This window comes from Bombus pyrosoma, linkage group LG11 (assembly GCF_014825855.1).
Source record: "Bombus pyrosoma isolate SC7728 linkage group LG11, ASM1482585v1, whole genome shotgun sequence".
NCBI lineage: Eukaryota > Metazoa > Arthropoda > Insecta > Hymenoptera > Apidae > Bombus > Bombus pyrosoma.
Window position 1 is genome coordinate 2,436,732 of NC_057780.1, and position 26,946 is coordinate 2,463,677.

The 26,946-nt window shown below is 30.6% G+C and overlaps 4 protein-coding genes across 20 annotated transcripts; 2 read left to right on the top strand and 2 right to left on the bottom strand.

Annotated features, from left to right (window-relative positions):
- Positions 1-251: 251 nt before the first annotated feature.
- LOC122572914 (histone-arginine methyltransferase CARMER) lies at positions 252-8,504 on the bottom strand. Of its 3 annotated transcripts, none has more exons than XM_043738603.1 (8): positions 8,077-8,500; positions 7,348-7,488; positions 6,770-7,264; positions 6,420-6,686; positions 6,116-6,338; positions 5,733-6,019; positions 5,518-5,654; positions 252-1,559 (listed from the first exon to the last, which is right to left on the bottom strand). In XM_043738603.1, the coding sequence occupies exons 1-8, from the start codon at positions 8,207-8,209 to the stop codon at positions 1,545-1,547; spliced, it is 1,698 nt and encodes a 565-aa protein (XP_043594538.1). In that variant the 5' UTR covers positions 8,210-8,500; the 3' UTR covers positions 252-1,544. The 3 variants fall into 3 exon arrangements, with proteins under 3 accessions (XP_043594538.1, XP_043594536.1, XP_043594537.1); XM_043738601.1 differs by lacking the exon at positions 252-1,559 and adding an exon at positions 3,624-5,309 and having other exon boundaries at positions 8,077-8,504; XM_043738602.1 differs by lacking the exon at positions 252-1,559 and adding an exon at positions 3,624-5,291 and having other exon boundaries at positions 8,077-8,463.
- Positions 8,505-9,056: 552 nt separating this feature from the next.
- LOC122572924 (putative RNA-binding protein Luc7-like 2) lies at positions 9,057-16,090 on the top strand. 8 transcript variants are annotated; one of them, XM_043738639.1, is made up of 8 exons: positions 9,239-9,269; positions 9,444-9,538; positions 11,974-12,115; positions 12,313-12,430; positions 12,542-12,635; positions 14,405-14,503; positions 14,619-15,355; positions 15,538-16,090. In XM_043738639.1, exons 3-8 carry the CDS (start codon positions 12,091-12,093, stop codon positions 15,614-15,616), a joined length of 1,152 nt encoding a protein of 383 aa, XP_043594574.1. In that variant the 5' UTR covers positions 9,239-9,269; positions 9,444-9,538; positions 11,974-12,090; the 3' UTR covers positions 15,617-16,090. The 8 variants fall into 8 exon arrangements, with proteins under 8 accessions (XP_043594575.1, XP_043594573.1, XP_043594574.1 ...); XM_043738638.1 differs by lacking the exon at positions 11,974-12,115 and having other exon boundaries at positions 9,109-9,269; XM_043738644.1 differs by lacking the exons at positions 9,239-9,269; positions 9,444-9,538; positions 11,974-12,115; positions 12,313-12,430 and adding exons at positions 12,715-12,798; positions 13,749-13,797 and having other exon boundaries at positions 12,494-12,635.
- On the bottom strand, positions 12,667-21,139 carry LOC122572919 (protein pellino). 3 transcript variants are annotated; one of them, XM_043738616.1, is made up of 9 exons: positions 20,699-21,139; positions 19,009-19,187; positions 18,142-18,324; positions 17,830-18,061; positions 17,556-17,756; positions 17,190-17,477; positions 16,782-17,113; positions 16,566-16,693; positions 12,667-12,796 (listed from the first exon to the last, which is right to left on the bottom strand). In XM_043738616.1, the coding sequence occupies exons 2-8, from the start codon at positions 19,041-19,043 to the stop codon at positions 16,567-16,569; spliced, it is 1,398 nt and encodes a 465-aa protein (XP_043594551.1). In that variant the 5' UTR covers positions 19,044-19,187; positions 20,699-21,139; the 3' UTR covers positions 12,667-12,796; position 16,566. The 3 variants fall into 3 exon arrangements, with proteins under 3 accessions (XP_043594551.1, XP_043594550.1, XP_043594552.1); XM_043738615.1 differs by lacking the exon at positions 12,667-12,796 and having other exon boundaries at positions 16,490-16,693; XM_043738617.1 differs by lacking the exons at positions 12,667-12,796; positions 19,009-19,187 and having other exon boundaries at positions 16,490-16,693; positions 20,699-21,138.
- Positions 20,921-26,897, top strand: LOC122572926 (odorant receptor 13a-like). 6 transcript variants are annotated; one of them, XM_043738654.1, is made up of 13 exons: positions 20,923-21,056; positions 21,788-21,911; positions 22,026-22,451; positions 22,528-23,047; positions 23,470-23,766; positions 24,586-24,708; positions 24,964-25,081; positions 25,149-25,410; positions 25,474-25,638; positions 25,716-25,806; positions 26,345-26,481; positions 26,558-26,690; positions 26,765-26,897. In XM_043738654.1, exons 6-13 carry the CDS (start codon positions 24,652-24,654, stop codon positions 26,813-26,815), a joined length of 1,014 nt encoding a protein of 337 aa, XP_043594589.1. In that variant the 5' UTR covers positions 20,923-21,056; positions 21,788-21,911; positions 22,026-22,451; positions 22,528-23,047; positions 23,470-23,766; positions 24,586-24,651; the 3' UTR covers positions 26,816-26,897. The 6 variants fall into 6 exon arrangements, with proteins under 6 accessions (XP_043594584.1, XP_043594589.1, XP_043594583.1 ...); XM_043738648.1 differs by having other exon boundaries at positions 22,026-22,224; positions 22,328-22,451; positions 26,558-26,816; XM_043738649.1 differs by having other exon boundaries at positions 20,921-21,056; positions 21,783-21,911; positions 26,558-26,816.
- The last annotated feature ends 49 nt before the right edge of the window (positions 26,898-26,946 follow it).

Below are 26,946 nucleotides of genomic sequence, written 5' to 3' on the forward strand. Positions count from 1 at the left end.
AGTAAACGTTATATCAATATTTTCAAATCAACGAGTTGATATATCGATTCATAGAAACTACGATTTGAGTAAAAGGCGGGAAAACAAAGGAATTTAAAAAATTATGTATTTATTTCAATAACATAAACTTTTAAAATGTTAAGAATAGAAGAATAAGTTGTCACGCGACATTTGGGAATGAATTTCACAATGATATTGAAGTAAATAAGTTTATTTTAACTTAATCTCAGATTTAGGGTGAAATAATCTGAGCAATCTTGTTTTCCGTTTATCTGTAGAAACGTTGGCAGAATACAAATATTAATATTTTACAAATAAGTAGATTGCAAATACTAGGCAAATTTGTTCTAATACGTTACGCTTCTTACTTAGATATTGTGCTTACTTCCTATCTTGTTCAATCAAAAAAATGTTAAAAGATGAGTATATTATATATAGTCGAGAACAAATGTTTAATGTTCGCTCGTTTAATGTACTTTTCTTTAGAGATATGTTATACAGGAATTAAGAATCAACTTATCAACACACCAATCCTTACAAATATTTGCAATGCAATAAATAAATTTTTAAATTAAAATAATATATATATATAATAATACAGACAAAATTTCAAGTAATTTTACGAATTTTCAGAATCATTAAATGTTCAAATAGAATTAAGAGCGAATATATAATTCACTCTGACGTTGAATGTTTCTATTAAATGTATCGATACAAATTGATTAAGTCGAATTATGTATCGTGTTCACTTATTGAAATTGAATTTCTTCGTCAGTTCTCGAATGATCGTTTTGTGTATAATTTCTTCTTGATGTATCATTAGATGGAGCTTACAAAGGCGATGATGTATTAGTATAACATATATCAACGTTCAGTTTGTTTCTATTCTATTTGATGATTTCCTGGCCGTTCAGGGAAATCAATTCACACCGTACATATCGAACTTTATGGCATTTTTTACCTGAGAATAATTACAGGATAAATTGTCAATGCACTAAATATAAAGTAATCGAAGTTTTGTTGAAGTACAATGCACGTGTGTGTAAGCAGATTTTTTCCTTGCGACTGTCGTATATGTAAAACATGATTCTTTTATACATATATAGACATTATACATAAAAAAGACATAGGCAAACTGTATATATCACGAGTGTGTATGCATACACGAATTTATACGTTTATATGTATGCACTGTACAAAGCTGAGCATTTCCTTTTTATTGGAATTCTAGTGTCGTCTAATTTCTTAAGTAAAATGTGTGCATACTTATCAATCTCTTTTTACTTCTCTTTTCATTTCCTTAATCAGTTTACGGTAAACAAAGCATAATGTGGATTATACGTTATATGTTAAAACAATCGCTTGTGGAACAAAAATTTATGTCACCTTTGAGCTTATGTACAATTACTTATTCTTATCTAATTATAATAAGTTCTAAATGAATAATCATAATTTACGTGTCTTTAAATTAAGCCTATAATTTAAATATAATTTAAAAAGCAATTTTTCTGATGTCCGAGAATGAAAATTTCGATACATGTACTTTAAGACTTTGATATCTGGAATGGATAAAAAATTTCGATTAATTATGAGATAAATACTTCGCAATAATATTGAAATCAAGGTGTTTCGATTATTGTAAAAAATTTTAATGTAGAAAAAAGAATCGAAGCCGAGTTACAAAATGTTTATAATTAAATAAATCACTCTTCGGTTTGGTCACTCAAAAGAAAATGGAAAAATATTTAATCCATTAGCAACAGGAAATATTGAACAAATATGATTTTATAATGTAACTGGGTGTCACTCTATAAAATTTAATGCCTTATAAATTATTGATTAATTAAAACAAATGATTTATTCCAAATTTTAAAACTATACTTCCTGCTGCAAATCGATTAATACTTAATACTTTCTACACCACCTAATAACTCTTCATTTATCACACATTACAAGAGAACTAGAAAACAATATCAGAAATGACATTATTGAGTAATAAATCTTTTGTGATACGCAAATATTTTGTCATTGTTTTCCAAACTAATACGTGTACATTTTCTTTACTTGCAAATATTTCGTATCTAGATAAAAGCAATTAATTAAGCTCAATATTATGAAGAGTAAACGGGAAGAACTTATTCTTTTTTTTTCTCTTCCACACGTAACCATAAATTTCCGAAATCCGAGCGCACAATTGAAAAGTGGCAGAAAATGTATAAAAACAGTATCCTTCAAACTTACTTGGCTACCTGAGATATTTTGTATCTTTCAGTCGTTAAAAATTTTCTAAAATGGAATAATAAAAAAAGAGGAAAAAAGACGGCAAAGGAAAAAAAGAAAGAACATACGCTTGAAAGTACACGCGCTAACACTGAAAGCAATATCTAGAAAAATATCAAAAAAGGTATATGCTTAGTTTTACTCAATCTTTTGTCTCTCCTATTGAAACTTAAAACACACGGTAACTAATACTTTTGTACGCGTTCGATTCTAAATATTGCTTTTAATGTTTCCAATTTTTTTTTCTCTGAAAGAGAAAGAGTGAAAGAGAAATAGAAATAGAGAAAGAACGAGATTGGAAGAGGCATGTTCATGTTTTATATAGAGTAACGAATTGTATAATGTTATCAGCACTTGTGGAATGCCTGCAGTCAATGTGATCTCAAATATTAAATACATACACTAAAAAAATTATATGCTCCGTTACGTACAACTACAACCACTCCTTAAACAAACATCAAAGAATACTAGCAAATTATTTACACATCTAGCATTACATCGTCGATAAAGGAAACCCTTTGTAAGAATGACAATAAATCAATAAAATAAGCGTTAAAATAAACGTTTATATCATACACATCAAATCCGAAAAATTTAATCTGCAAGACTACAAGCTGATCTCAAATCAAACGATTCCCTTCTTTGTGAGAGCAATGTATACCTAACTGGTTCATTAAGTTCGAAAGTACTTTCCAAGCTATATAGGATTGATATATTAAAAGAAAAAACAAGTATCTTAAAATGAAAAGCAAGTTTGTGCAAATAGCAACTAAAGAGCACTCCTTAGGAACTAATGAGACTTAAGCGTTATTACCGAGATCTGAATATAATCAATTTGTAAAAATTAAGAGTATCATATGTACAATTATGTTATGAATAGATAATCTTCGAATAATAAAATTTAGGATCACCAAAATATATAGAATGAAACTGTGACAATGAATACATAAATATGTAAAAAAAACAAGAACCTCAAGAAATATAATACTTTTTATACATGTTTATGTTTTTCAGGTTTTGTTATAAAATAAAAACGAAAGATTTTGTAACTCTGTATCTTTAAACTGAAGAAATATGTAAAAATCGCATTGACATTACTACACGTGTTTACTTCATTTCTACAAATATCATAAAGATACCTTATTATCAGAAGATTACCTGAATCTTTAATTTAGAAATATATCTTTACCCATTCAATTAAATAAGTCGTTCGTTACTTCGAGACTATAAAAAAAATTTTTTCCTACTTTTATTATATACCGCGTAACAAAATTTGTTAAGATTGGAAAATGAAACAAATGGATTTTGTTTAATGTATGTTTTTTATAGAAATAGACAAAATATGTATACTGAGAAACAAGTAAATGAAAAATAAACCTATTTAAATAAACAAGATATTGTTTCATTATATATTGTTCATATAATTCTTATTTCATAAATTTATAAATATTAGAATATTATAAGTCATATTTTACTAAAACAACAAAATCCACTTCTTTTCAATTTGCAACAAAGGAAAATTTAGTTACTCAATGAAATGAGTAATCAATATGAGACATATGGGGACGACATATGTAAAATTCTACTATAATAGAAGTACACTAAAAGTATAGAATTAATCCTATTGACCGAAGGCCGATATGTAATACAAATGTCACAAATTTGAAATTGTGCCTATACATGCTATTCTAGTATCTGTACATTGCAATAATACAATACAGTAAATCAGCTACATATGAATCGCAACATAATTTATCATCATTTTATTGAAATATGTTCTTCTTTCTCTTATTGTTAATGCAAATTATATCATCGGGTCAATCGATTTACGTAATTAATTATATACAATTTCTTTGTTCTTCTCTAAGTTATAAATAATTAACGGAAGTACTATGTACTAAAAAATAAAAAATAACAGTTCAGAAATTAAATGAAATTATGGTGGACGTAACCATACGGAATTTTTCATATTCTATTTATTTTTTTCCTTTTTTTCGTTTTCAATAGAGGAAAAGTATAAGAAGGATTCATTGAATATAACCACTTCGAAAATAAAATCGATATAAATAACAGGCAATGCCACAGAGTGCTCCATATCGTATCCCTAACGAATTATTGCTTTTTGCACTTTTCGAAATATTCGGAACGTTATTACGCTATATATACCTAAACGTTGTGTAAAAATCGCTTAAGATCGAAACTCAATCAAACCTGTATACACAGTAGAGTTTTAATCGTTAGATGCACGGTTAATCCGATACTGAAACCTTTTTGAAGAAGTGTACATCGAAGGAAATAGGGGGAAAAAGATTGCAACTGTGATTACTCCCGTTGCTTTCGTTAATTTGATTTTGATGTACAATCGATGTTGTATCAGGATCCCGTAAAATAGTTGTCGCGTGGAACATTACGCTTTAGTAAACTGTATTGTCGTTAAAAAATATTATTTTCTTGGGTACATTTGGCAAGCATGCACTTCTCGATCTGGAAGATCAAACCTTCAAGGGATTTCAATTAAATAAAGGCTAATTGGAAATTAATGACAACTACGAGAGGACGGTTCGCACTCTCCTCCAACGTGCTTCCCATTGTGACTTATTTCTTCTAACGCTCCATCCAAATCCAAAACCAGAACCAATGATGACTTTATTAAAGTAAGCGAAGTTGTTGCTGCTGCTGCCACTAACGTGACCAACGTTCGTATTAAGATTGGCCAAGTTAACCGCGTTTAAGATACGAACAGCAGATGAGAGTCGTAATTTGCTTGCTGGGGAACTAAACACCAACTTGCGGCTCTGTTTATTGTTGTTGCTGATATCTCCGCTACTGCTAGAGCTATGGCGATCACTTAATTGTTTTGCCGAATGAGAATACTCGGTGCAAAATGATTTAGCCATTGATCATTGTCGATACGTTTGAGATGATATGCCATTACCAGGTGTCACGTAATCTCCAATCATCAAGCTGGGATTCACTGGGTAATGTGAAGTATTGCCAAGGACCAGCGATTGCTGGAAAGTAACACCAAGCTGTAGCGCGAAAGACACGCAGGCAGGCGTACACTTTAGTATCCTTTTGCTTTAGATTTATAAATCGAGTATTTAGCGAGCTATTGTTTGGTGCAGATGTTTACACATATTGAATATGAGTACGGAGCATATAAATATCTTAGTACACTTAGTACCACATTTTGGCAGTAGCTCGCTCGAAGTCTAATTCAGATACTTTTACACTTACCGTAGCGGGAGATGTAAACATATTTGGAGTGATTCCACCACCTATTAACTGTGCTGCTTGTGTACTTGTCGCTGTACCCCCTACTCGTCCCCGCCCTGTACTCGAAATCGAACCGGGATGAATATTTGGTTGTCCTCCTAGATTACAGTCACACAAATAACAATTATATTATGTTCTTAAAATAAAAAGCCATTTTTACAACCTTTTTTTTTTACCTATTGCAAGCAAATTACTGGGATTTACTGCCGCGGTCGCATCCATAGAAACTTCTCCTAAACCGTTCACAGACATTCCATTAACCATGTTTACCGCTTGTCTGGCACCTTGTGCATCTAAAGTAGTCCAATAGGACTCGCTAGGAGACGTATTATTTAAACCAGGTGGGGGTTGTGCAGCTGCTCCTGTATATCTGAAGTACGGATTTTTCAAATCTAAAGTATTACTACTACTTTCCATATTCGTCCCTTCTAGTTTCAATTCTATTGTTACGTCGTACGATTGTCTGAAACATCGTTTTATACGAAATTACGCATACATTCTATATTAAAAAGAACATTCTCAAACTTTAGAGGCCATCATTATAATTATATTATTTCACCTTTTATTCGCAATAAGAATGACTTTCCCAGACAGCAGTTGACCACTTTTACAAAACAAAGGATTTTCCAAAAGACAACGAACTTGATACCAATGAGTAAGAGGTTCTGTGGGAGCTGTGCTTAACCAAACCTGTTGTGTTGATCCAATAAATGCAACATCAAACCAAAATGCAAGACCATGACAAGTGCCACTTTCCAATATGTGAAAATCCACATCAATTTCTAAGCAATATATAAAATGATGTAATATATTGATTGTTAAATACCTTGATTGCAAAAATCATACATTATCTACAAATTCACCTATTTTATGTAAATCAGTCTCATTAGCAGTTTGAAAATCTACAATGTGTCTGATAGATTTAGCCATACAAATTCTTATATCAAAGGTATCAACTATTGGCTGTCTAAAGTATTCTTTGATCGCATTATTTCGCATCGCTGAGAGATCTACACCATGAAAACATGTTTGATACCAAAAGTTAGCTTTATTAAATTGCTCCATATAAAGATTTTCATCGGAAAAAGGTGCAATGTGAAGATCACCTCGAGAGGGAAACATTCTTCCACCTGTGAAATGATTATTTTATTATTTCTACTATAACAATTATTGAAAATAAATTGGAACAAGAGAACAGTTAAATGACATTTACCTGGAACTAACCACTTTTTTGCGTGAAGATACGTTTCAAGCATTCTTTCATTGTATAACATATAACCCATGGGTTCACTCACTATGCAATCTACCCTTTCTGGTAAATCAATTTCTTCTATTTTACCAGCAATGACAATAATCTTGTCTGACAAATTATTAGCAGCAACTAACAGTTCTGCATGATTTGCCATATTACTTGCTTCTACTGCATATACTTTTTTTGCACCAGCTTGGACTGCAAAAAATGATAATATTCCAGAACCTGCACCTACATCTAACACAACTTTATCTTTAAAGTCAGACAGATTTCCCAAGATTGCCCGCTGGTATGTACTAGTCCTAATGTAATCTTGCATCATATTTTGTTGCTGAGATAGGTAACCATAAAATTGAAAATATTGCATAGCTGATGATTCTTCAGTCCTTTCATTAAATGCAGAAACACCTTTGCCATTCTTTAATTTCAATATTTGTGAATGAAAATTTCTAAAATCTAAGAAAACACACCATCTTTAGTGTGATGTAAGAAATTAAATTAAACAATACAATTTAAATTATGAGTATTTGTTAGCTCACCGGTTTCACTGACAAATGTTATAAGTAAGCTATCGGTATCAAGTGTGAATACATAGCTTCTAGATGAAACTCTAGAACACTCTGTACTAGGAGTTACTGGGAATTCCAATAGTGTTGTTTTATCTCTACCAGTTGATTCTCCTATTATGAAACAATAAAAAGAATATAAAAAGTTGTCTTTCACATTTACAAAATAACTTACAATCATCTGCAATTTTTATTATTAATATTCTCCTTTTATATAAAAAATTTCCTACAATAAAATAAACTCATTAATTGATAATTAAAAGGGTATATTTAAAAACATCAAACGAATACAAAGAGATTATAAAGTATGCACCTTCTCTCTCAGAAAATAATGGAAACATAATATTTTTAATATTTCAAATGTTTAAAAAAGAGACGATTGAAATCTATTTATTATCATTTAACATAAACGAAAATTATATTTATGTAGCAGAACAATCACATCGTAAATATAAATTCTATCGAATTAAATGGATACTTAACGAAAGATAAGTATCCTACATTTTGTCAATCTTTTTACATGACAAATTAGAGAAGTCTTTAAAAAAAATTCGATGATTATGACGTATATTAGTAGTAGTCATTAAGTTTTGATTAAAAAAAAAAAGAGACTATATACGATCATTTAAGTATGGTTATGTTGTCTACTTTGTAACGACGCTAACATAATTCATAATTGATTATTTATCAGTGAACAAGTACCTGCAAGGAACTCAACGCTGAGACCTTGTGGATCATAATTGATATTAAGCGTGACCGGCTTGTTAAATTTTGCTGTTGACTGTCCATTGTTTGACAAAGTCGATACTGTCACCGCGCGAAACACCTTCGCCATTTTTAGACACCGCGTGCGTATTGTACGCTGCAGTTCCGCAAATCGGTTCTATCGTGCTTGTCGTCTATTCTAACGTCGTTATTCGAAAAATTATCAGTGAAAAGAATATAGTATGTGATCTCGCTTCTTCTTATACAAATCACACAAACAATATAACCGGATCTTGATTGAAATAGCAATTTTTCACGTTCGTAGACCGAACCATCGACTAACCACCCCCGGCGCGTTTTACACACGCGCAGTAGGGTTACTAGTGCACTGAATATATGTATAGCAGTTAATTGAACTCCCTAGATTCACAATGACCATAGATGATCGTTCTGGAGGCTAATGAAATGCGTTTCTCTTGCGCCGACGCAACTTTATATATAATTGCATCTTCCGTATCATATTTTTTTTTTATTATATTTTCGTATTTTATCTAGAATTTAAGGTATATCAGACGTGAATTTTTTCTAAACTTGGTAATATTTTTCTTTATAATTTATACTGTTCGTTTATTTATATAGCTTTTTATAATTTTGGATTATTAAGTGTATCTTTTTTGAAGGAAATTCGGAAAATTTGTTGATCTATTACCAACTTAAAGCCGTATAGAGAAATATTTCAAAAAGACATTGGAAATGTAGAAAATATAGATAATTTTAAAAAGGTTTATATCAAATATTAACAACTCCGTATATTGTCCTATTTTTATTATATATTAAATCAATGGCTAAATTATGAAATTGTTATTAAAGGGACTACCAATCAAATACAGTTTCTGAATGTGAAAATAAGATCTGAAACGTTATTGGTTACTGACTTATGCTCGGAAGTTTTATATGTTATGTAGAACGACCTGTGCGAGTCTCACGCACACGATTAGTGGTATACGTACCACATTCTGATCGATAAGTACGAGTTGGACAATAACTCGAATCTCGAAGGCTGGCGGCGTGGCTGATTGCTCTTCCCCATTTTTGACAGTGCATTTTAGATATTGTACTTTCATAAAAAATGACTGCTCATGATCAAATGCGTGCTATGCTTGACCAGTTGATGGGAACTGGACGGAATGGTACGTATTATTGATTCAGAAATGGAATTTGACTATCCTTCGTATAACACTATTATTTACAATTATCTGAAATCTCGTACAAAAATACAAGATGGTGGCTTACACCTTTTACCATTACATGTATACTCATCTGTTTATGAGACTTGATTACTAACAAATATATCATTATTTTAGGAGAAAATAACAAATTTCAAGTGAAATACTCCGATCCAAAGGTCTGCAAGAGCTTTTTGCTGGCATGCTGCCCACACGAAATCCTATCATCAACAGTGAGTTTACTTGAATTATTACATATTGAATATCGATGACATACCATTGGCACTTCTGCGCTACAATAGAGCATTATCGTATCTCTCTTTTGATACGTCTTTGCATTAATATGAAAGCAATCAGACATCAGTATGTATTGATGTCACAGTTAGTTATTTCATCATTATATTTGTATTTTTTCAGTCTCTTCTGGTTACATGATTCAATTGCTTTCACTTTATTAATAAACTCATTTGCTTTCCTTTTGAGCTTTTTTCTCATACATTGTAAAACATTAATACATTTTCAACACCTACATGTAACATTGCTTTAATATAATTTTCAAAAGCTATAAAAATTCAGTGGTTAAATTATATATATTTTCAATGTGTAATGAACATTTGGTTTTTTTTCTTATATTGATATAAAGTGAAAGTAATACATAACAAAGATGATTACAGATGCAGTAGTTATATTAATATCATTCAATTTGCATACCTGTAACTTATAATAGCATTAGATATGTGTTTTATATGAGTTATGATTCATATAAGATATGTTTTTAGTATAATATAAATGATAACATATATAATGTCAATGACAATATATAAATTATAAGAAAAGTTGCATATTTCTCATATAAAACTTTATTAATGGCACCATTTAGAGTTAATATTGCATTTAACTTGAATAAAAAAGTGCACTAAAGAAAAGCTATAACAAAATTGTAGCTTTATATAATTAAGCGAACATTTATATTTTGCTATAAGATGTTCAACTAAAACATAGTAGCTATTATAGATAAGTGTATAGATATTATAAGAACACAAAACATAATGTTTCATATATTTAATGCATTATAAGCAATTATATATACCATAAACATGCATACATGTGTACACATAAATGTGTTATATATTTTCAATATTCAATATTCAATATTGATATAATCAAATATTATAAATCATTTTATTGCTCCTATACATTATTTATTTCATTTCATTTGAATGATCAAAATAATATATGTAATATCCATATTTATATCTAATATTTACATATATTTTATATCGTGTAACTATAATAATTATTTAATATTGATATTATTTATCATAATTAAGTTTTATGTACACATTATGTCAACTTTTTCAATGATGAATGGTTGCCTATCTTATTTGGACAATTGAAAAAAGTGAAGCATTTCTTATTTTAATAATATATTAAACTATTTTATATTCAACATATATTTTCATTGACAAATCTCTCTTCATATATTATCATATGGTAGTTTTTACATAGTTTTGAATATCATAAAAAAATCGTTCAAAGTACATATATTGTGAATCATACCATTTTTAATCTGTGCCAATTGGTCGGATCGATTTTACACATTATATCAAATAATTGAACAACACAAGTCAATGGCATACAAATAATAGGATAACATTTGTGTGATACACTCGGAGAATTGATTCCGATCAATTCACACCAGATAGGCGTTGAAGTGCAATACGGGGCAGCAACTTATGATAAATAAGGAGAAGCCTTTCAGATTCCTCAGAAAAGGAAAGAAGTAAGATGCAGAACTTTTAATATCCAGTTTGGAATATTTATGGTTGAAATCATCAACAATCTGTTTTTATCAATTTTATTAATTTTATCAATATATGAAATATCATGTCATGATATAATGTAGTATTTTCAATTGTAAATAAAAATTGGTATTTGCTCAAAATAATATTAAGAATACTCTAAAAGTTTTTAAATTCATTTTACTTCTTTTCTTCATGAAACTTAGAAATTAAAACGACATTTAGTCTGGTGGCCCCGTATAATCGCGGAACGTATCTACATGCAGGAAATCGCGAACGTATGACGTCTACGATTACAGTGAGAACATGATTTTCCGTACGACAAGCGTAATACCGATCATATTAGTACTGCTTCGCGCATTTCTTTGTCATCTTGTGCGAATTGGTCTAAAGGGTGTTTGTTAAAAAAAAAAAATTAAAAATTCAGATTTTTCCGATTCTATATCCGCCCAATTACTTGCAATAAGGCGACATTATGAATCTTTTTTTTATGTATTAAATATTTATGCGAATTTTTTTAGAAAAATAAAATCTTAACAAGTAAACTGCATTTATGTGATGGTTCGAATAGATTGAACATTTTTTAAAATGATATTGAAAATGTTTTTAGTAATTGGCATATCATAATATCACATTTCTTTATAGAAGGGCCAGAAAACTTTTACTCATTTTAAAAATTCTTTCTCATTAAGATGTAAAAAATGCGTTTTATATAAAGCATATGTATTAAGTGTTTATAGTCTATAGTATCATTTGGCTGGGAATCATTGAATTTCTTTTTAGTTCTTAGCTGTTTTTTTTTCTTTTGTTAAATAATTCGATTTAAAAATAAAAAAGAGAAAAGTATATTTTATTTTATGTTTAAGAAATTGAACCGCTGGAAAGTACTGTAGCATGTTGAGGGATGATAAAAGGAGACTTACAACCTAGCATTCGGTGCTTAGGGTGGCGTCTCTTATCGCAGTTAGCAAGCACCCTTGTATATGTCTTACGCTCAGGTTTATTACGGTAAAATTAAAAATAACTACGTAAGATACAAAAAATAACAATAAATAAAACGAAGTATTTAAAGACTGATTTGAAAACATAAAAAAGAGTATTATATGAATGAAATTGTTAAGAAAGAAAAAAAAAACGAAATACTTCTGGCAAATACTCGCGAGAATGATGAATATACAAGTTCACTAATGTCAATGTACCTACAGTTCTATTTCCAGAGTCTCTGGAAAAAGCAATTCCAATCAGATCCATTGTACAATATTGTTGCGAGTATTGTCCGCTCATATGTCGTGTTGTACTTGTCGCTCTCACATGCGCGTTACTGTAAGTACTGAAAAAGCGAAGAGGACGTACGTATTACAATTCTACAATTTGATTATCTCTTTAACATAATTCAAGTACTAGGTATATTAATTTGATTAATGATACATAAAGGCGGGCGGTTACCTCAGCCCCTCTACCGGTCAACGGTGGCGAGGCTGAGTGTCGAATATTAATTCCGAGACCCCAAAAGGCCAGTGTAAAGTTGGTGAGTAGCGCCATGCTGATTCTCATGAGACGATGTCTTATTGTCGCTTCTTACTAATAATGCCGTTTACGGCAGGTAGAAATCAAGTTTACTTTGAAAGTATGTGTGAAAATCGTATTCATCCTCGGAGATATAGTGGGTTCAGGAAATGAAGCAGTGATCTGTAAGTAAAAAGAAAGAAAAAGATTTTAAAAAGGAAGGGAAAAAAATAAAAATGGATGCGAATTGCCAAGAACACTAAATTTTTGACGAATTCGAGTCTCGGAATCGTAAATGTTTTTTCAACATATTTAAACTTGTTTTTCAATAAATTTTCAATTAATTTGAAATGCAATGAAACTTCGATTGGTTATTTTATGAAAATTCGCTATGTTATTCGAAATATTTATCGATTAATTTTTCGATTTGTGAAAAATATTATAATATTGATTTCTCTTTTCTACAAAGAAAAGATATTATTGTTTTATGTAAACGATTGATTTAGGGATTTACGTAAAAATTATTTAGAGAAATGTTCGATCGAGATTTCATTGTATGTTAGTCTTGTGATGTTTGACATCAGATATACTATAACTCTTCTTTTCATTCATTCGTTTCAAACGTATGTACCATTAGGGAGATTTATGTACAATCAAACTATTATCAAAACTAATTTTAATGCGTACTATCGTAACGCGCACCTTTCGGTTGATATGCATACGCAGTTAACTTTAAATCTCCGTTTTATTTGAAAACGACAATAACAGTAATAAAATGAGATACTAATATCAAAGGGAAAATCGTGCATTAATTGTTAATGATCAAACATTTATTTTGGCAATTTGCAAGTTAATAAAGTCATCGGTGAGAAAAAAGAGAGTGAAAAGTGGCATGAACAGTGAGCGAGAGGGAGAGAGTCATTTATTTAGGGGAAACTATACAGCACGGCAGTTTTGTTAGAAAAATTTTCTTCAGCATTGGATGTACGTATTGAACTCGTTTTCTAAATCGTCTAGAATTGATTCACATATCGCAATTTCGTGTTCTATCGTAAATAGTATAATAAACCTATTAGGTTGTAAGTTGTTTCATAGACCATTGAACATATGAACTTAAGGTGTGTGCTGATTGTAGCTTCATTGCCATCGCATTGTCGTGTCAGGCGGAGAGGTGTTACCACTCTGTAAGTGAACATAACAAAATATTTATCTGTAAATTGAACTGCATTTTTACTTTAAAATTTCTGTGAATCAAAAAAATAAATAATGATAATAATAATAATGATAATATCGATTGAATGTAAGCGTATATACGTGTATGTATATAAGAATAAATAAATATGTATTAGTATATTTGTTTATTCGAAAATAAATATATATACAAGTATATATAATTACTTTGTAAGCGCGTATGTCTATACCGGAAGTGTACATTTGTATACTTTTGTCTACAATTTATAAGTTCTCGTAAAAAAAGAATAATAAAGAACATCCTTGGACCGTATTTTTCTGGATAATTAGGGTCTTTAACTTCTATCGTTGTTGCGTTTTAAATTATTTAGTTGGCTATCGATTTATCTAGTTCGGTTTTCTATTTACGGAACAGCCAGTTGAGAAACCTTGTTCTTGTCGTAATATAATCTTTCATAAAACAAGTCGGGAGGGACTATATGTGTATATATGCGTATATATATATATGTATATATATATGTATATATTAAATAAATCCAATAAGGCTTCTTAGGATCGAATGTAATAATAAGCTAATATCGAATGATTTGTAAATCGCAGCGCATGGACCTGGGAGAATGCCCCCAGATTCACGACTTGGCCTTACGGGCTGACTATGAAGCTGCACAAAAGAAAAAGGACCATTTCTACGACATTGATGTAAGTTCTATTCTTTTCTGTTATCAAATTTTTAAGTTGAATAGAAAATTTATTTTTACTTACGCCGTATAGCTTATTTTGTAATTGAATTTTTTCTTTTACTGTACGTTTCAAGGCTATGGAACATTTACAAAATTTTATCGCCGATTGCGATCGTCGTACAGAACAAGCAAAACAACGACTCGCGGAAACGCAGGAAGAGCTTAGCGCCGAAGTGGCGGCGAAAGCAAATAACGTTCATGTACTCGCAGAAGAAATTGGCAAAAAATTGGCGAAAGCTGAGCAACTTGGCGAAGAAGGCTTTGTCGAAGAATCGATGAAGCTTATGGGTGAGATTGACGAGTTACGAAAGAAGAAGAACGAGGCTGAACAAGAATATCGAAACAGTATGCCGGCATCCAGTTATCAGCAACAGAAGCTAAGAGTATGTGAAGTTTGCAGTGCATATCTTGGAATTCATGATAATGATCGACGATTAGCTGATCATTTCGGTGGAAAATTACATCTGGGCTTCATCAAGATCCGTGAGAAATTGGCAGAGCTTCAAAAAACCGTGGAAGAAAGACGTAAAGAAAAAAGAGAATCATTGTTAGATAGACGCAGAGACAGAGATAGAGATGACCGCGACAGAGATCGAGACAGTCGACGTGGAGGATTGGGTTATAGAGACAAAGAACGAGATCGTGATCGTGATCGTGATCGTGATCGTGATCGAGATCGTGATCGTGACCGAGACAGAGACCGTGACCGCGACCGCGATCGTGATCGTGATCGTGACAGAGATCGAGATCGCGAACGCAGAGATAGAGATAGGAGAAAGTCTCGCTCACGAAGTCGCAGTCGTGGAAAAAGGTTGGTTACAATTGATTGAGAACTAGCATGTAATTTAACAATTTTTAACAATTTCTCTAGCGTATAAAGTTATAAGTATAAGGTATAAGTTTTTGTTCTTACGGAGTTGAATCTGTAAACAAATAAAACATAGTTAGTGCTTACGTTATGATTATTAAAGATAATTGTTTGATTTGTTTTAGATCGAAACGTTCACGGAGTAGTAGCCGTAGTCGTCGATCCCGTTCTCGTCGTAGTGGGTCCAATGATCGGAAAAGATAAAACTAATTACCATTTTTAATTATGCTCAATCATTTTTTCCTCGTATGAATTCTCACGTGCTTACTTATACATATTATGTATAAAGAGAAAAAAAGAAAACAGGATCGCATTTGTTAAACATCATTTTTTCAATAGAGATCTTTCCTGAATAATATAAATTAAGATTTATACATTGTCCGTCACAACTTACTCAAAACACCAATATTTCGAAATATCTTTGTGTAAAACTAAACATATTTACCTGTCAATGTAAAAACAGGAATAAATTTATTAGATATTAATATACTATTATACTTATTCTATTTGATCTTGATATATTGATTATACTTTTAAATCTAGTTACTATTTCGTGTAAATATGGATAGTTCAGGCGTAATTCTATAATATTTGGAAATGTTACATATTTATAATACAATTACATGATCTTATGTGAATATTATACGAGTATAAAGAATGAAGATATGTTCAAAAATATATACGTTTAAATAATTATTGATTCAAACACTGCAACCATGCATTTTCTCATAACCTTACATTTCACCAGTTGAAAAATTCAAATCATATAAAAAAACAGAAGTTTTGGTTTTAAAACAGTAGCTACAAAATTAAGACGTTAAAACTTTAAAAACTAAAAAATTTGCGTTATTAAATTAAGAAATTCCACGATATATAAAAAATATATGTAATTAATACTGTTTAAGAAGGGATATTTATTTTAAGAGCCATGTACATAGTAAGTATTGCAGAGCTATTTGTACATACAAAAGTTTTGCTTAAATTTATGTTTGTGGGAAGAAGATAGAACTTTGTTAATATATATATATATATAATATTATATATATATATATTCGTATTAAGATTATTTACATTTTATTAATTTCAATAGTCCTTGCATTTTATAAGAAGTTAATAGTTTCTACACATACTCACGATCTTACAATAAACGAACCTCAATCTACATTATCTTGGAAAATCAGTTTTACATATCCTGGTGTTCCTTCAAGAGGGACTGCGCAAAACGGACAAATTGCAATATAACCATTTGTACCATGTGGAATTGCAACTTTCTCCCAATATCTGTAACACGATACAATTTTACATACTATAAATATATATCGTTAAACAAATGAAAACCCGCAAGTACTGTAATATACTTAATACTAACTTGACAGTTTTTTCTGTAGCCATGTGTCCACAAGGCCTAAATGCATAAGTAGGCGGGCCACAATCCACATAAAATGCAGGTTCTATTCCCATAGAAAGTTTAACTACTGAACCGGCTACTAGACACATTGGACACCTTCTAGTGGCTTTGTCTTTTTCTTGACCCCAATCATGGAGACCTTGTACATGTCCACATTTCAAATAGACATATGGTTGTTGTTGTGCTGAATCTGCAGCTGCTTTACGTGGTATAACTAATGTATTTAAACCAACGGGGCATTGTGGTCTTCCGGCATTTATAGCATCAACTAGTTCTTCTAAATCATGCTTTGTCTGTGTAAAACATATTTTATATTTTCGATTTGTAGTCTTCATACGAATGTAAGAATTATAAATTATTTGCACTTACTGGCGACTTTGCCAGACCTTCCGCTGATCTCCAAAGTAACGTGGCACCGCAAAGGTCGATCAAAGTTCCATCTTGCAGAATATTGTTCTCATCTTCTACGACATTTCCTTTTTGTTGGGCACTTCGACTTTCCCTTAACGAGAAAACTCCTCCACCTACGCTGACTTCTCTCCAAAAACCACACTGTGCTTCACCGCCACAAAACTGACCCCGCGGATGCATTATTAAAACGCCATTTGTTGTGAGCCCATCAATCTCACGATTTTCTTGCCACTTTGTTGCTTTTTCCTAAAACAATCAATTTTTGTGTTTTTCTTATAATCCCATCGAAACAAGTATTTGTATACAGTATAAAAGGAAACTTACTCCTAAAAAGATATTTCTTGAACTATCAAAACCTGCAGCATATATTCTGGCGATTCTAGGATCCGATCGATCGGCGAGAATTCGACAGGCAAACCTGCTAATTGTACTTTGAGCAACGCGTCCTTCGTTCGAACCGTCACTACCGCCTGCACATGTGTCCATAACAACAAAGTCGATAGGAGATTCGGAAGAACGTCCAACCTATATTTATAAATGCAATGATGTAAATGAGAATATTCCAATATTTAAAAGAATTAAACAATATTAAACTTACCTGAAACATATCAGTTCCTTCATCTTCGGTATACTCCACGATAACGGCTTGTGTTCGAGAAAGAGTATACGATATCGAATGCTGTTTTGTATTAAGAATAGCTTGCGAACTATGAGGTGTTTTAACGATGTAATGTTTACTGCGTTTCACGCCATTTGGTACAGGTCTTTTGAACAAAACGAACTTACTTCTTCTCCTTCCTCTATCCCCTGGTGGAAGGAATCCATTGTAACTAAAAAATATTTAATTAACTTATACTTTCGTACATTAATATTTCCATTCAAATGTAAGAGACAAAAATTAGCTTCTTACCCAAGAATAACTAATTCTCCATATTTTATTAGCTGTTTTGGTTTTTCATGGCGGTAACTGTGGGACCTATGAGGATTAGCATGTGTATGATTGTGATTATGTTTGCTGCGTGGACTGTGAGGTGCACCAACTGTTTCTCCTTCTTCCACAAGTAATGGACTTTCACTGCTACCACCGTCAGATCTGAAATAAATGTAATGTAATAATTAATAGCAAAACTAGTAACTGACATTATTTTTATGATAGTTATTGATATAACACTACAAGTAATAATTTTATTTTCAGATTGAGAAATATTTGAGGAAGGAATGAATGATTAATATTTCTGCCACCTTTGCCTTTTTTCTTTCTTACAATATTGTATAGTGCAATATAATATCTATGTTCCTTACACATTGTATCACTGTTGATATTCTTAAGCCTAGTATTAAATATAGATATTTTTACAAATATTTTCATAGGTACAAAACATTTTTATGGTGTGGAAGTATCTAGTTTTGTTTTTATTTACTTATACTTTTTATGCTAGAAAATATACAGTCATTATGTATAAAAATGGACAACTAAATTAATTGCTCCATATATTTTAACACATTATAAGTAGTTTATAGCTTTAAGGTGGATGTCAGTAACATAAGTGCTAAAATTCAGAAAATAAACCTGTTATTTTTAAAATGATAGAAATAACAGTATTTTGTAATTCATTTTAAAAATCACAAGGGGGGACCTTCCTAAGAAGGATTACATAATTTGAATTACAAAAAGAAAGATTTGAAAATTAATATAAAGATAGAATATAAGTCACCTATTTGTAGATCTCTGTTTTTTGTTGTCCTACAGTATGTAATACGTAAACCACTTACTTACCGCGAAGGGCATGGAATACGTTTAGTTACTGGCATCCTCCTTTGAGTAAAATTAACAGATTACTACTTCCACTGTACTTCAAAAGATACTCATAAGGACAGACAGTCTTAAGTATCTTTGCAAAGTTGAGCAAACATGAGCAAGTGCAACATGGGATGCTGTGAATTGGTAATTATAATCTGCAATAAGAAACATTCAGTGTAATAATAATTGCTATACTATTGTATAGTTTAGCATTCTCCTAGATTTAATAAAAGTTTCAACGATCTAGTTACTTCTTTGATTAAGAGAAGATAAAAAATCCAATAATAGTAGAAAACTAAGAAAGGATTTGTTATCCTGGTATAATAAATTGGTATATTGGAATATTATATTATGTTATATTATACAAACATTAATTTATTATTTTATTAATTACACATAACTGTAACATTATACATTGATATTGTTTTGTAGGAAAAACTGTCTGTTCCTATACATGATATGTCATACAGTATGGCCAAGATATTTTCTAAGATTTGTTCATAAAAAATATATCCTTGTGATAAAATTTACTTATAACATATTTATTTAAATTAGAACAGCAGATATTACAAACAAGAAATAAAAAATACATTATATCCTCTGAGAAAAATATATAACCAATATGAGACTGTTTAATTGATATAGCTATTCTTGATTTCATCTGATTGTACTGGTCAAAGAGTTGATTCTTTTATCTTATCTATATATTCATTTTTATCAAAATATTGCACCCATCAATTGCATTGATATAAACAAGTACATATATTACATTAAACATTACTATAACTGAGAATTGATGCATGCATACTTAATCAAATAACATTTATTTAAATGATACGTGCTTCTCATTTAAATAAATTGAATATCCTTTTTTTTTTAAGTAATATTTAATTGCAGCTATTTAATTTCTAATATTTAATTTCTATGTCATTAAATCTTAAATCTAAATACTTCTAATTTATTTCATATCACTATAGAAATATACAAACATTCAATAATGTATTTACATTTTTTTGCTTATTTTAAGTATGTCTAATTTGATTTTATATAAATCATAAACATAGTATCACAACCATTATATAAATGCTAAGGCATCCTTAATACCATCATTTTCCATCACACACACTTGTGTATATTTTTCCTTGGAGAAAATAATAAAACGCTTTTTGTAAAATATAAAATTATTTATTGTATATTCAATCGTCATTTCAAATAAAATGTTTTCATTAAACGGAGAATATATCTGCCAATTTATTTATCCATCGTTTTCACGACATAAACGTCTTATATACAATCGTCTATGGCACATAAATTAATAATAAACAAAGAAAATTTCATTTTAATTTTACATCATATTTAATATTGTAACCTATGGAAAAATATTAAGAACGAATATTAAACTCTAGCAATAGATTCCAATCTTTGGAAAAATATTATTTGGATGGCATTCTGTAAGTTACATTTAAAAATAATAATAATAATAATATATATGTAGGTAAATGTTTACTTGATCAAACAGCGAACTAAAAACTTTGAGAAAAAATTTACCGATTTGGAACATAGAAAAAGAAAGGGAGTAATATCGAGCACGAATGGATCGTCAGGGAATCACAATGTACAAACAACTTTAATTAACCTAGGCATCCAGAAACGATGGTCTATTTACCGTATCACCATGCTGAGCTCTGCGTTCAGAAACGATTATCGCCGCACGTTCGAGACACGCAACAACAGTCAACCGATCGTTTGCACAAAAACTAACGAAGTATAAAAATCATTTGTCCACTGTTATGCCTTAATTTAATTTTCCATTTCTAGATTACACTGTTACTATGTTCATGATATTCGAATAGTATCGCGCTGATGATCCTCTTATTCATGATTACGGCACACACGGATTCTCGGACCAATATTATCGGGACAAAATCACCCTAACTAAGAAAAATTCTGCGAATAAATATTTAACGATAAACGAGACACCGATATTTTTTCTCCCCGATAATCGCTAGACGCACCGATTATTCGTAAGTACCTCGCATAAACTATACCAGACTATACTCATCGAACAATCACGACACCGATCACGACACGACCGAAAGATATACGAGTGGAAGGCGTTATAGCCACCAATCTAGGAAAAAAATTCCCTTGTTTCTTACTATAATCTACGTCTATATAACTAACATGGCGCCAATTTCAAACGAATTAAGAATCGTTAGCTTTTTATTATATTACATGTGTAGAATGCGTATCATTAGTGACAGACATTTGAATCTTAATTTTAGAGCGATTTGAAATTTTTCAATATTGTAAAAATTCACAACAAGACTTATCCGAAATTTAAATACTCAATAACCATCGAAAAACTTAAGATTTAAAACTTATCAAGCCTTCAAAAGTTTGAAATATCAAATCATGCTCGAAGTGGTTCGAATTTTCCGCCACATGCATATATTCAAAGCGATTCAAAACATTCCAGAGACATCGCTGTACATTATATACATGTATATACATGTTATACACATTTGATCGGTGCTAGCAGAAATTAGTGCCAGAAGAATGACACATTTAAAAAGTCGTTATCTTTGACTCGCTGAAAAAGTAATAAAACCGATTTCTTGAAAAATATACCTTTTCTATTTGTATCACTCTTCCGATAAAGCGACGATTTAATTCCTTATTGCTTATCGATCTTTTTGATTTTTTGATGTTGTTGTTGAATTTCAATTAATAAAATGAAACTGTTTAAGAAAAGGACGAGATGAGGAGATTCACGTTCTTCATAAATGATTTCCTGTATTCTATTGAGTTATTCGTCGGACAAAAATAAAAAATTTTGCAGAAAACTATACAAACTACTTTGTTTGATATATGGAATGGTAAATAATTAAAATAATTTCACATTATCATCAATTGTCTGAGTTCGAGGCAGCAGAATGCTCCATTAAATGATCCATGAATACCATTAATTAAGGCTTAAAATCTATTTGCAGTTGTGATTAAAGTTGGACCTGAGATTTTGTGAAAAAGATTCTGTGCAAGAATAGGATTTGGCCTTACAAGTATCATGGCGTATAGCTGGACTATCATAAACGTCTTATTTATCTTTTTAATAACTTCTTTTCTAAAATTAATGCAACACCAATCATCAAACAGTTGTCTTTGAACAAGGGGAGATCTGCCTGACATTATGTGCGAAATATAATTTTTGTTTAATATTTTTTGTAATATACTGGTACTTATTCACTCTGATTAAGCGATATCTTTTAAAATATAAGTTACCCTATGTTCTCAGATAAATTGATCGAATCGTGCGGAATAGATTATGACACCAACATCCAATGTACGGATGCTAATTGAGTGCAAATACTCTAAGATCTTATCAATTAGTCAAAAATGATATAACTGAACATGCAAACGTCCGTCTCAATACTTACATACTTTTCTTCATCAATTATGTATCCACAATTGTAGTAATTTCTCTTCTTTTTATAGGACACACGGACAATCACATCGTACTTCACTGTTCTATCCTCGACAATTTTAAAAGCAATAATTGTTATTGTACTTAATATTAGTATTGAAGTGTTACTGAAGTTAACCATCTCCGAATAATTGTATCCTTTACAAAACAGTAGAATTCCCATAAATTTTGGGAATGACGAATTACCATTATGCAAGACCTGCGTAATTATGGATGTCTAGACTATTGGAAGAAAATGTATTTCCACCGTTCGAATTTGTCATTCTGTGATACCAATATCGTTTGATATTCCTCATCCATCTTTAATAAATTTTACGTCTATTGCTTTTCCCTCTCTGGATTTATTGAAGCATGTTAAGGCACGTAATTATACCAAGATCTAATTTTTTAAATTTCAGCTGTAGTGAAACTTATAAAAATTTATAGACGTTACTGGCGTTCGTTATGATTATCATCATCGCCGTACATAGTATTCCCGTAGTAACATGACTGTCTTGTTTACAGTTATAAGATAAAGAATTATATTTGTCGGTACGTTTCGATAGTTAAGTCATAAATTGGATTAACACTGCATAGTTAGAAAAGCATTAAATTTATCATATAATTCTGGCAATTTTTATATACTAGTTCAATCCAGTAGTAAATATTATATTAACAATGGATTTTTGCTATCATAAATATATAGTGCAAATTCACACGTACATACATATGTAAGTAGATATGATTTACAATGATTTGGCATGGAATATAGTGAATTTCTTGAATCATTGATAAAACTGCAACACAATCTTACATAATATCCTATCGTGTATTATTACCGCTAAATATCTTTTTAAACACAAATATCATGCTATTGTTCTTTTTACAGTTTCATCCTATTATTTGAACAAAGTATCATTCTAGGCTTTTGTTCTAGTAACATCAATTTATTTATACATAATTCGTATTTTTAGGATTACCTCGGCTATGAAGAGAGAGATGTAGAATAAGTGAACGATGCCTCCCATTAACATTTTCGATAGAGTACTCTGAAACGGCCATACTCCGATGATGGACAAAAGACGCTTGTTCAATCGAAAGGCAGCCTGCTCGAAGAAATTCATGCCGATTATCGTCGCGTTTCTTTCATTTCTTCGACTCATAATTGAAGCTAAGAGACGAAGACATAGACTGTGACGATGACGAGTAATAAAAAGTCGAACGAAACACAAGGAAAATTGACGAAGATTTGCTTGTTAAATTATTAACAAGTTAGTTAATTATTTAAACAGTCACAATGTCCGTCTTCCTACATTCATTAAATAAAAAAAAAAACGAGATTTTTACGTTCTTTAAAAGCTCTCCGTCGAGGTTTTATTCCTTTAATGTTAAAATGATAGATTCGTAAAATGATAGCTAATTAAAGAATATTAGTACTTCTTCTTTTCCTTTTTTTTTTTTCCTTTTATCATTTTACACAGAACGCTCTATTTAATAAGCGAAACGATCGATTGTTACTAAACGTCCTGCTAAAAGTAGACTATAGAAAACTGATTCTCCGCATTAGAACGATTTTCATTTTATAGTAAGTTTTAATAAACCCTTTGCACGAAGAACTTCTTCGATGTCCTCGATGTGCGGTAGTCAAAATTGGCAGTGTGATGTGTGAACTAGTTTTATTCTTATGCGTTGATATTTTTAAAGCGTATAACATTTTTTCCACGTATTCTCTTTCTTTTTTATATTATAAGATATCCTACAATTATAATTACAAATAAAAAGTGTGATATAGAAATTACTTAATTGCCCTTCTCGAAGTATGTACAGTATTTCACTGAATGAATGATCACGAAACTGATCACCTGGAAAAATGTCTGAATTTCGTATGATCGGTTGGCAACAAATTAAAGGAATAATTCCGTGCGCTTAATGAATTATTTGTATATCAGTGAAAATTTTAATTTTTATAGCAAAATGTGATAATTTGGCATGGAATAGAATTTCGTACCTTACTCAAGCACCAGTATCTTGAATAAGCTTTTATTTATTTGCTTTTGTAATTCAATATTTCATTTCCCTTTTGGTTTTAGATTAGAGGATTATGCAATAAGTGGAGTGTCAACAAAAATGCTATCATTGAATGCATACCACCGTTGATGACAATCCCTCTCTGCTTGTCGTCGCATTTGAATCTAATTTTTAACAAGGAGAAGGTACCGTTGCCTCGTTTACCCTACGAATATTCAGAATTGAAAACGATTAATTAATTTAATTCTGTTTCAATCTTTAGTAAGGAATAATATTCTCAAGATGAAAGCAACTTGTTTTTCGTTGCAGTTAAAATTTATACGCAATGATCGAAGCACGAGGGGACTTTCAAAAATATGTTTGCAGAGAAATTTCTGTATTCTAGAATAAACTCTTCTTATTTTTATTAAATGATCTTTTTTTGTTTTCTTTTATTACAGGTCAAAGATGTACTCTTATTCATTAAAAATGATCATAATTATTACATGAACCGTCCAGAAAATAAGATTCTTCAATTTTATACCACGCGAGGAAACAAAATTGTATTATATTATCTCTGTAAGTGGACTAGTTGAAAATGAAGAGAAATTGTTTTCATCGACTTTAAAAGCATTTTCCATTTTAGCGTACCTTTATTCAACAGTTTTGGCTTTCTTGCTGGTACCAACCAGATCACTAGTAATTGATCTCATTGTACCTTCGAATCATTCCAAAGAGAAAATCTTACCAGTCATAGTCGATTATGGCGTGGATACACAACAATATTTTTATTATGTGTTTATACCTGCATATATAGCAATATTCGTGGTAGCTATGGTAATTTCTACTAGCTATAGCGCTTACATGTTATACGTCCAACATGCCTGTGCTTTGTTTGCAATTGTGAGGTAAAATTCATCTCTATTGATTCAAATATTCCGCGACATTTGATCGCATAAATTTGTTTGCAGTTATCAATTAAGAACTATGCACATTTTGGATACAAGTAGCTTAATAAACTTAAAGGAGCATCATTTACTCGAAAAGTATAAAAATGTCAAATTATCACAGGAGGAAAAGGAGAAGATTTTTAGAAAACTATTACTTTGTATAGAAGAACATAAAAATGCAATAAGGTCGATAGTTTATTGTTAATGTACAGTAATTACTTATTTCGTTCGTGTGAGAAATTAATCCATTTCTTTTTTTGTAGATACTCAAATCTCGTGGAATCATTGTTCGCTAAATTTATATTAGCTCAGATGTTTTTTCACATTATCTGTCTTACCATTGGTGGAGTTGGAGTAGGTATTGTATTTTTACATGCAACTACAGTCTATCCCACAAGACCGTACTGGCAATATGTACGAAAATTGATATTCAATGAGGGAGTGATTATTATGCTTTGACTTATAATATCTTACCATAGCTTATATTACTGAAAAGCATAGAGCTATTCGAAATGAATGCTGTATATGTTAAGCAATTTGAAGCGATATTTTGCTGGACTGTCCGTTCCAGTCACTTGACGCAAATTCCATATAAAATGTTTGATCTATTATAAAACACAAATTGAAAGAAAAACATATTTTGAAATTAAGCACTTTAATAGATCGCGTTATACACCGAAAAATTAATAGAAAGTATGCTGAAACATTGCCAAACTGTAATCAATAATGGAGGAGATTGGATTCGTTAGTATTTTAGATGTGCTTTCGATTCATATTAAATTTCTTACAAATATATCAATAGAAATATCGCCAGTACGCTGTTGTAAATTAGACAATTCTTCCTTAATTCTATATAATAATAAATAATAACGAAATGCTTTGTTATTTTTAGACTGTCTTGAATTTAGGTAATACGGACGAAATGACGCGATTTGGATCACTTGCATTGGCACAAGCTATACATATATTCATTCTTTGCCTTCCTGGACAAAGATTATTAAATCATAGTGAAGAAGTGTATGTCGCGACGTAAGAATATTTTATATTTCTTTGATGTTTTTCAACTTTTACATTCCAACGGTTAACTGATAACCAATTACTTTAGATGTGAGGTAGTGTGGTATATGTTTCCTAAAAAGTTTCATATTTTATATATGTTATTAATCGCAAGGACAATGATATTCAGCAAAATAACAGCTTTCAAAATGGCGGTCATGTCAATGGAAACGTTTCTCACGGTAAAAATTTCTTATTATAACTCCTTAGATAATCGTAAAAGTATACGTAATTTTATTATTATTTATATTTTCAGATTATTCAAACCACAATGAGTTACTTCACTATGTTATTATCGACTATATAAACTTAAATGAAAAATGAATATATCTTAGTTGTATATTTAATAGAAACTATCAATATAATATATTTTGCTCTTTGTATTTTTATTTACAATACATACTATCACGTATGATGAAATAATGAATTCCATCATTT

Bases quoted from the DNA above. Each gene is read 5' to 3' on its own strand.
- LOC122572926 (XM_043738649.1), top strand. From the start codon at position 24,652: ATGACAATCCCTCTCTGCTTGTCGTCGCATTTGAATCTAATTTTTAAC. The intron at 25,411-25,473 runs GTAAAATTCATC...ATTTGTTTGCAG, and splicing joins GCTTTGTTTGCAATTGTGAG to TTATCAATTAAGAACTATGC. The intron at 26,482-26,557 runs GTAAGAATATTT...CAATTACTTTAG, and splicing joins GAAGAAGTGTATGTCGCGAC to ATGTGAGGTAGTGTGGTATA.
- LOC122572924 (XM_043738638.1), top strand. From the start codon at position 9,508: ATGCTGCCCACACGAAATCCTATCATCAACA. The intron at 14,504-14,618 runs GTAAGTTCTATT...GTACGTTTCAAG, and splicing joins ACCATTTCTACGACATTGAT to GCTATGGAACATTTACAAAA. The intron at 15,356-15,537 runs GTTGGTTACAAT...GATTTGTTTTAG, and splicing joins AGTCGCAGTCGTGGAAAAAG to ATCGAAACGTTCACGGAGTA.
- LOC122572914 (XM_043738601.1), bottom strand. From the start codon at position 8,209: ATGGCGAAGGTGTTTCGCGCGGTGACAGTATCGACTTTGTCAAACAAT. The intron at 5,655-5,732 runs GTAAAAAAAAAA...ACTGTAATCTAG, and splicing joins CAGTAATTTGCTTGCAATAG to GAGGACAACCAAATATTCAT. The intron at 5,310-5,517 runs GTAAGTGTAAAA...TTCGCGCTACAG, and splicing joins TGTTTACATCTCCCGCTACG to CTTGGTGTTACTTTCCAGCA.
- LOC122572919 (XM_043738616.1), bottom strand. From the start codon at position 19,043: ATGCCAGTAACTAAACGTATTCCATGCCCTTCGCG. The intron at 17,478-17,555 runs GTAAGTTTCCTT...TGATTGTTTTAG, and splicing joins CAAGAAATATCTTTTTAGGA to GAAAAAGCAACAAAGTGGCA. The intron at 16,694-16,781 runs GTTAGTATTAAG...ATCGTGTTACAG, and splicing joins GCTACAGAAAAAACTGTCAA to ATATTGGGAGAAAGTTGCAA.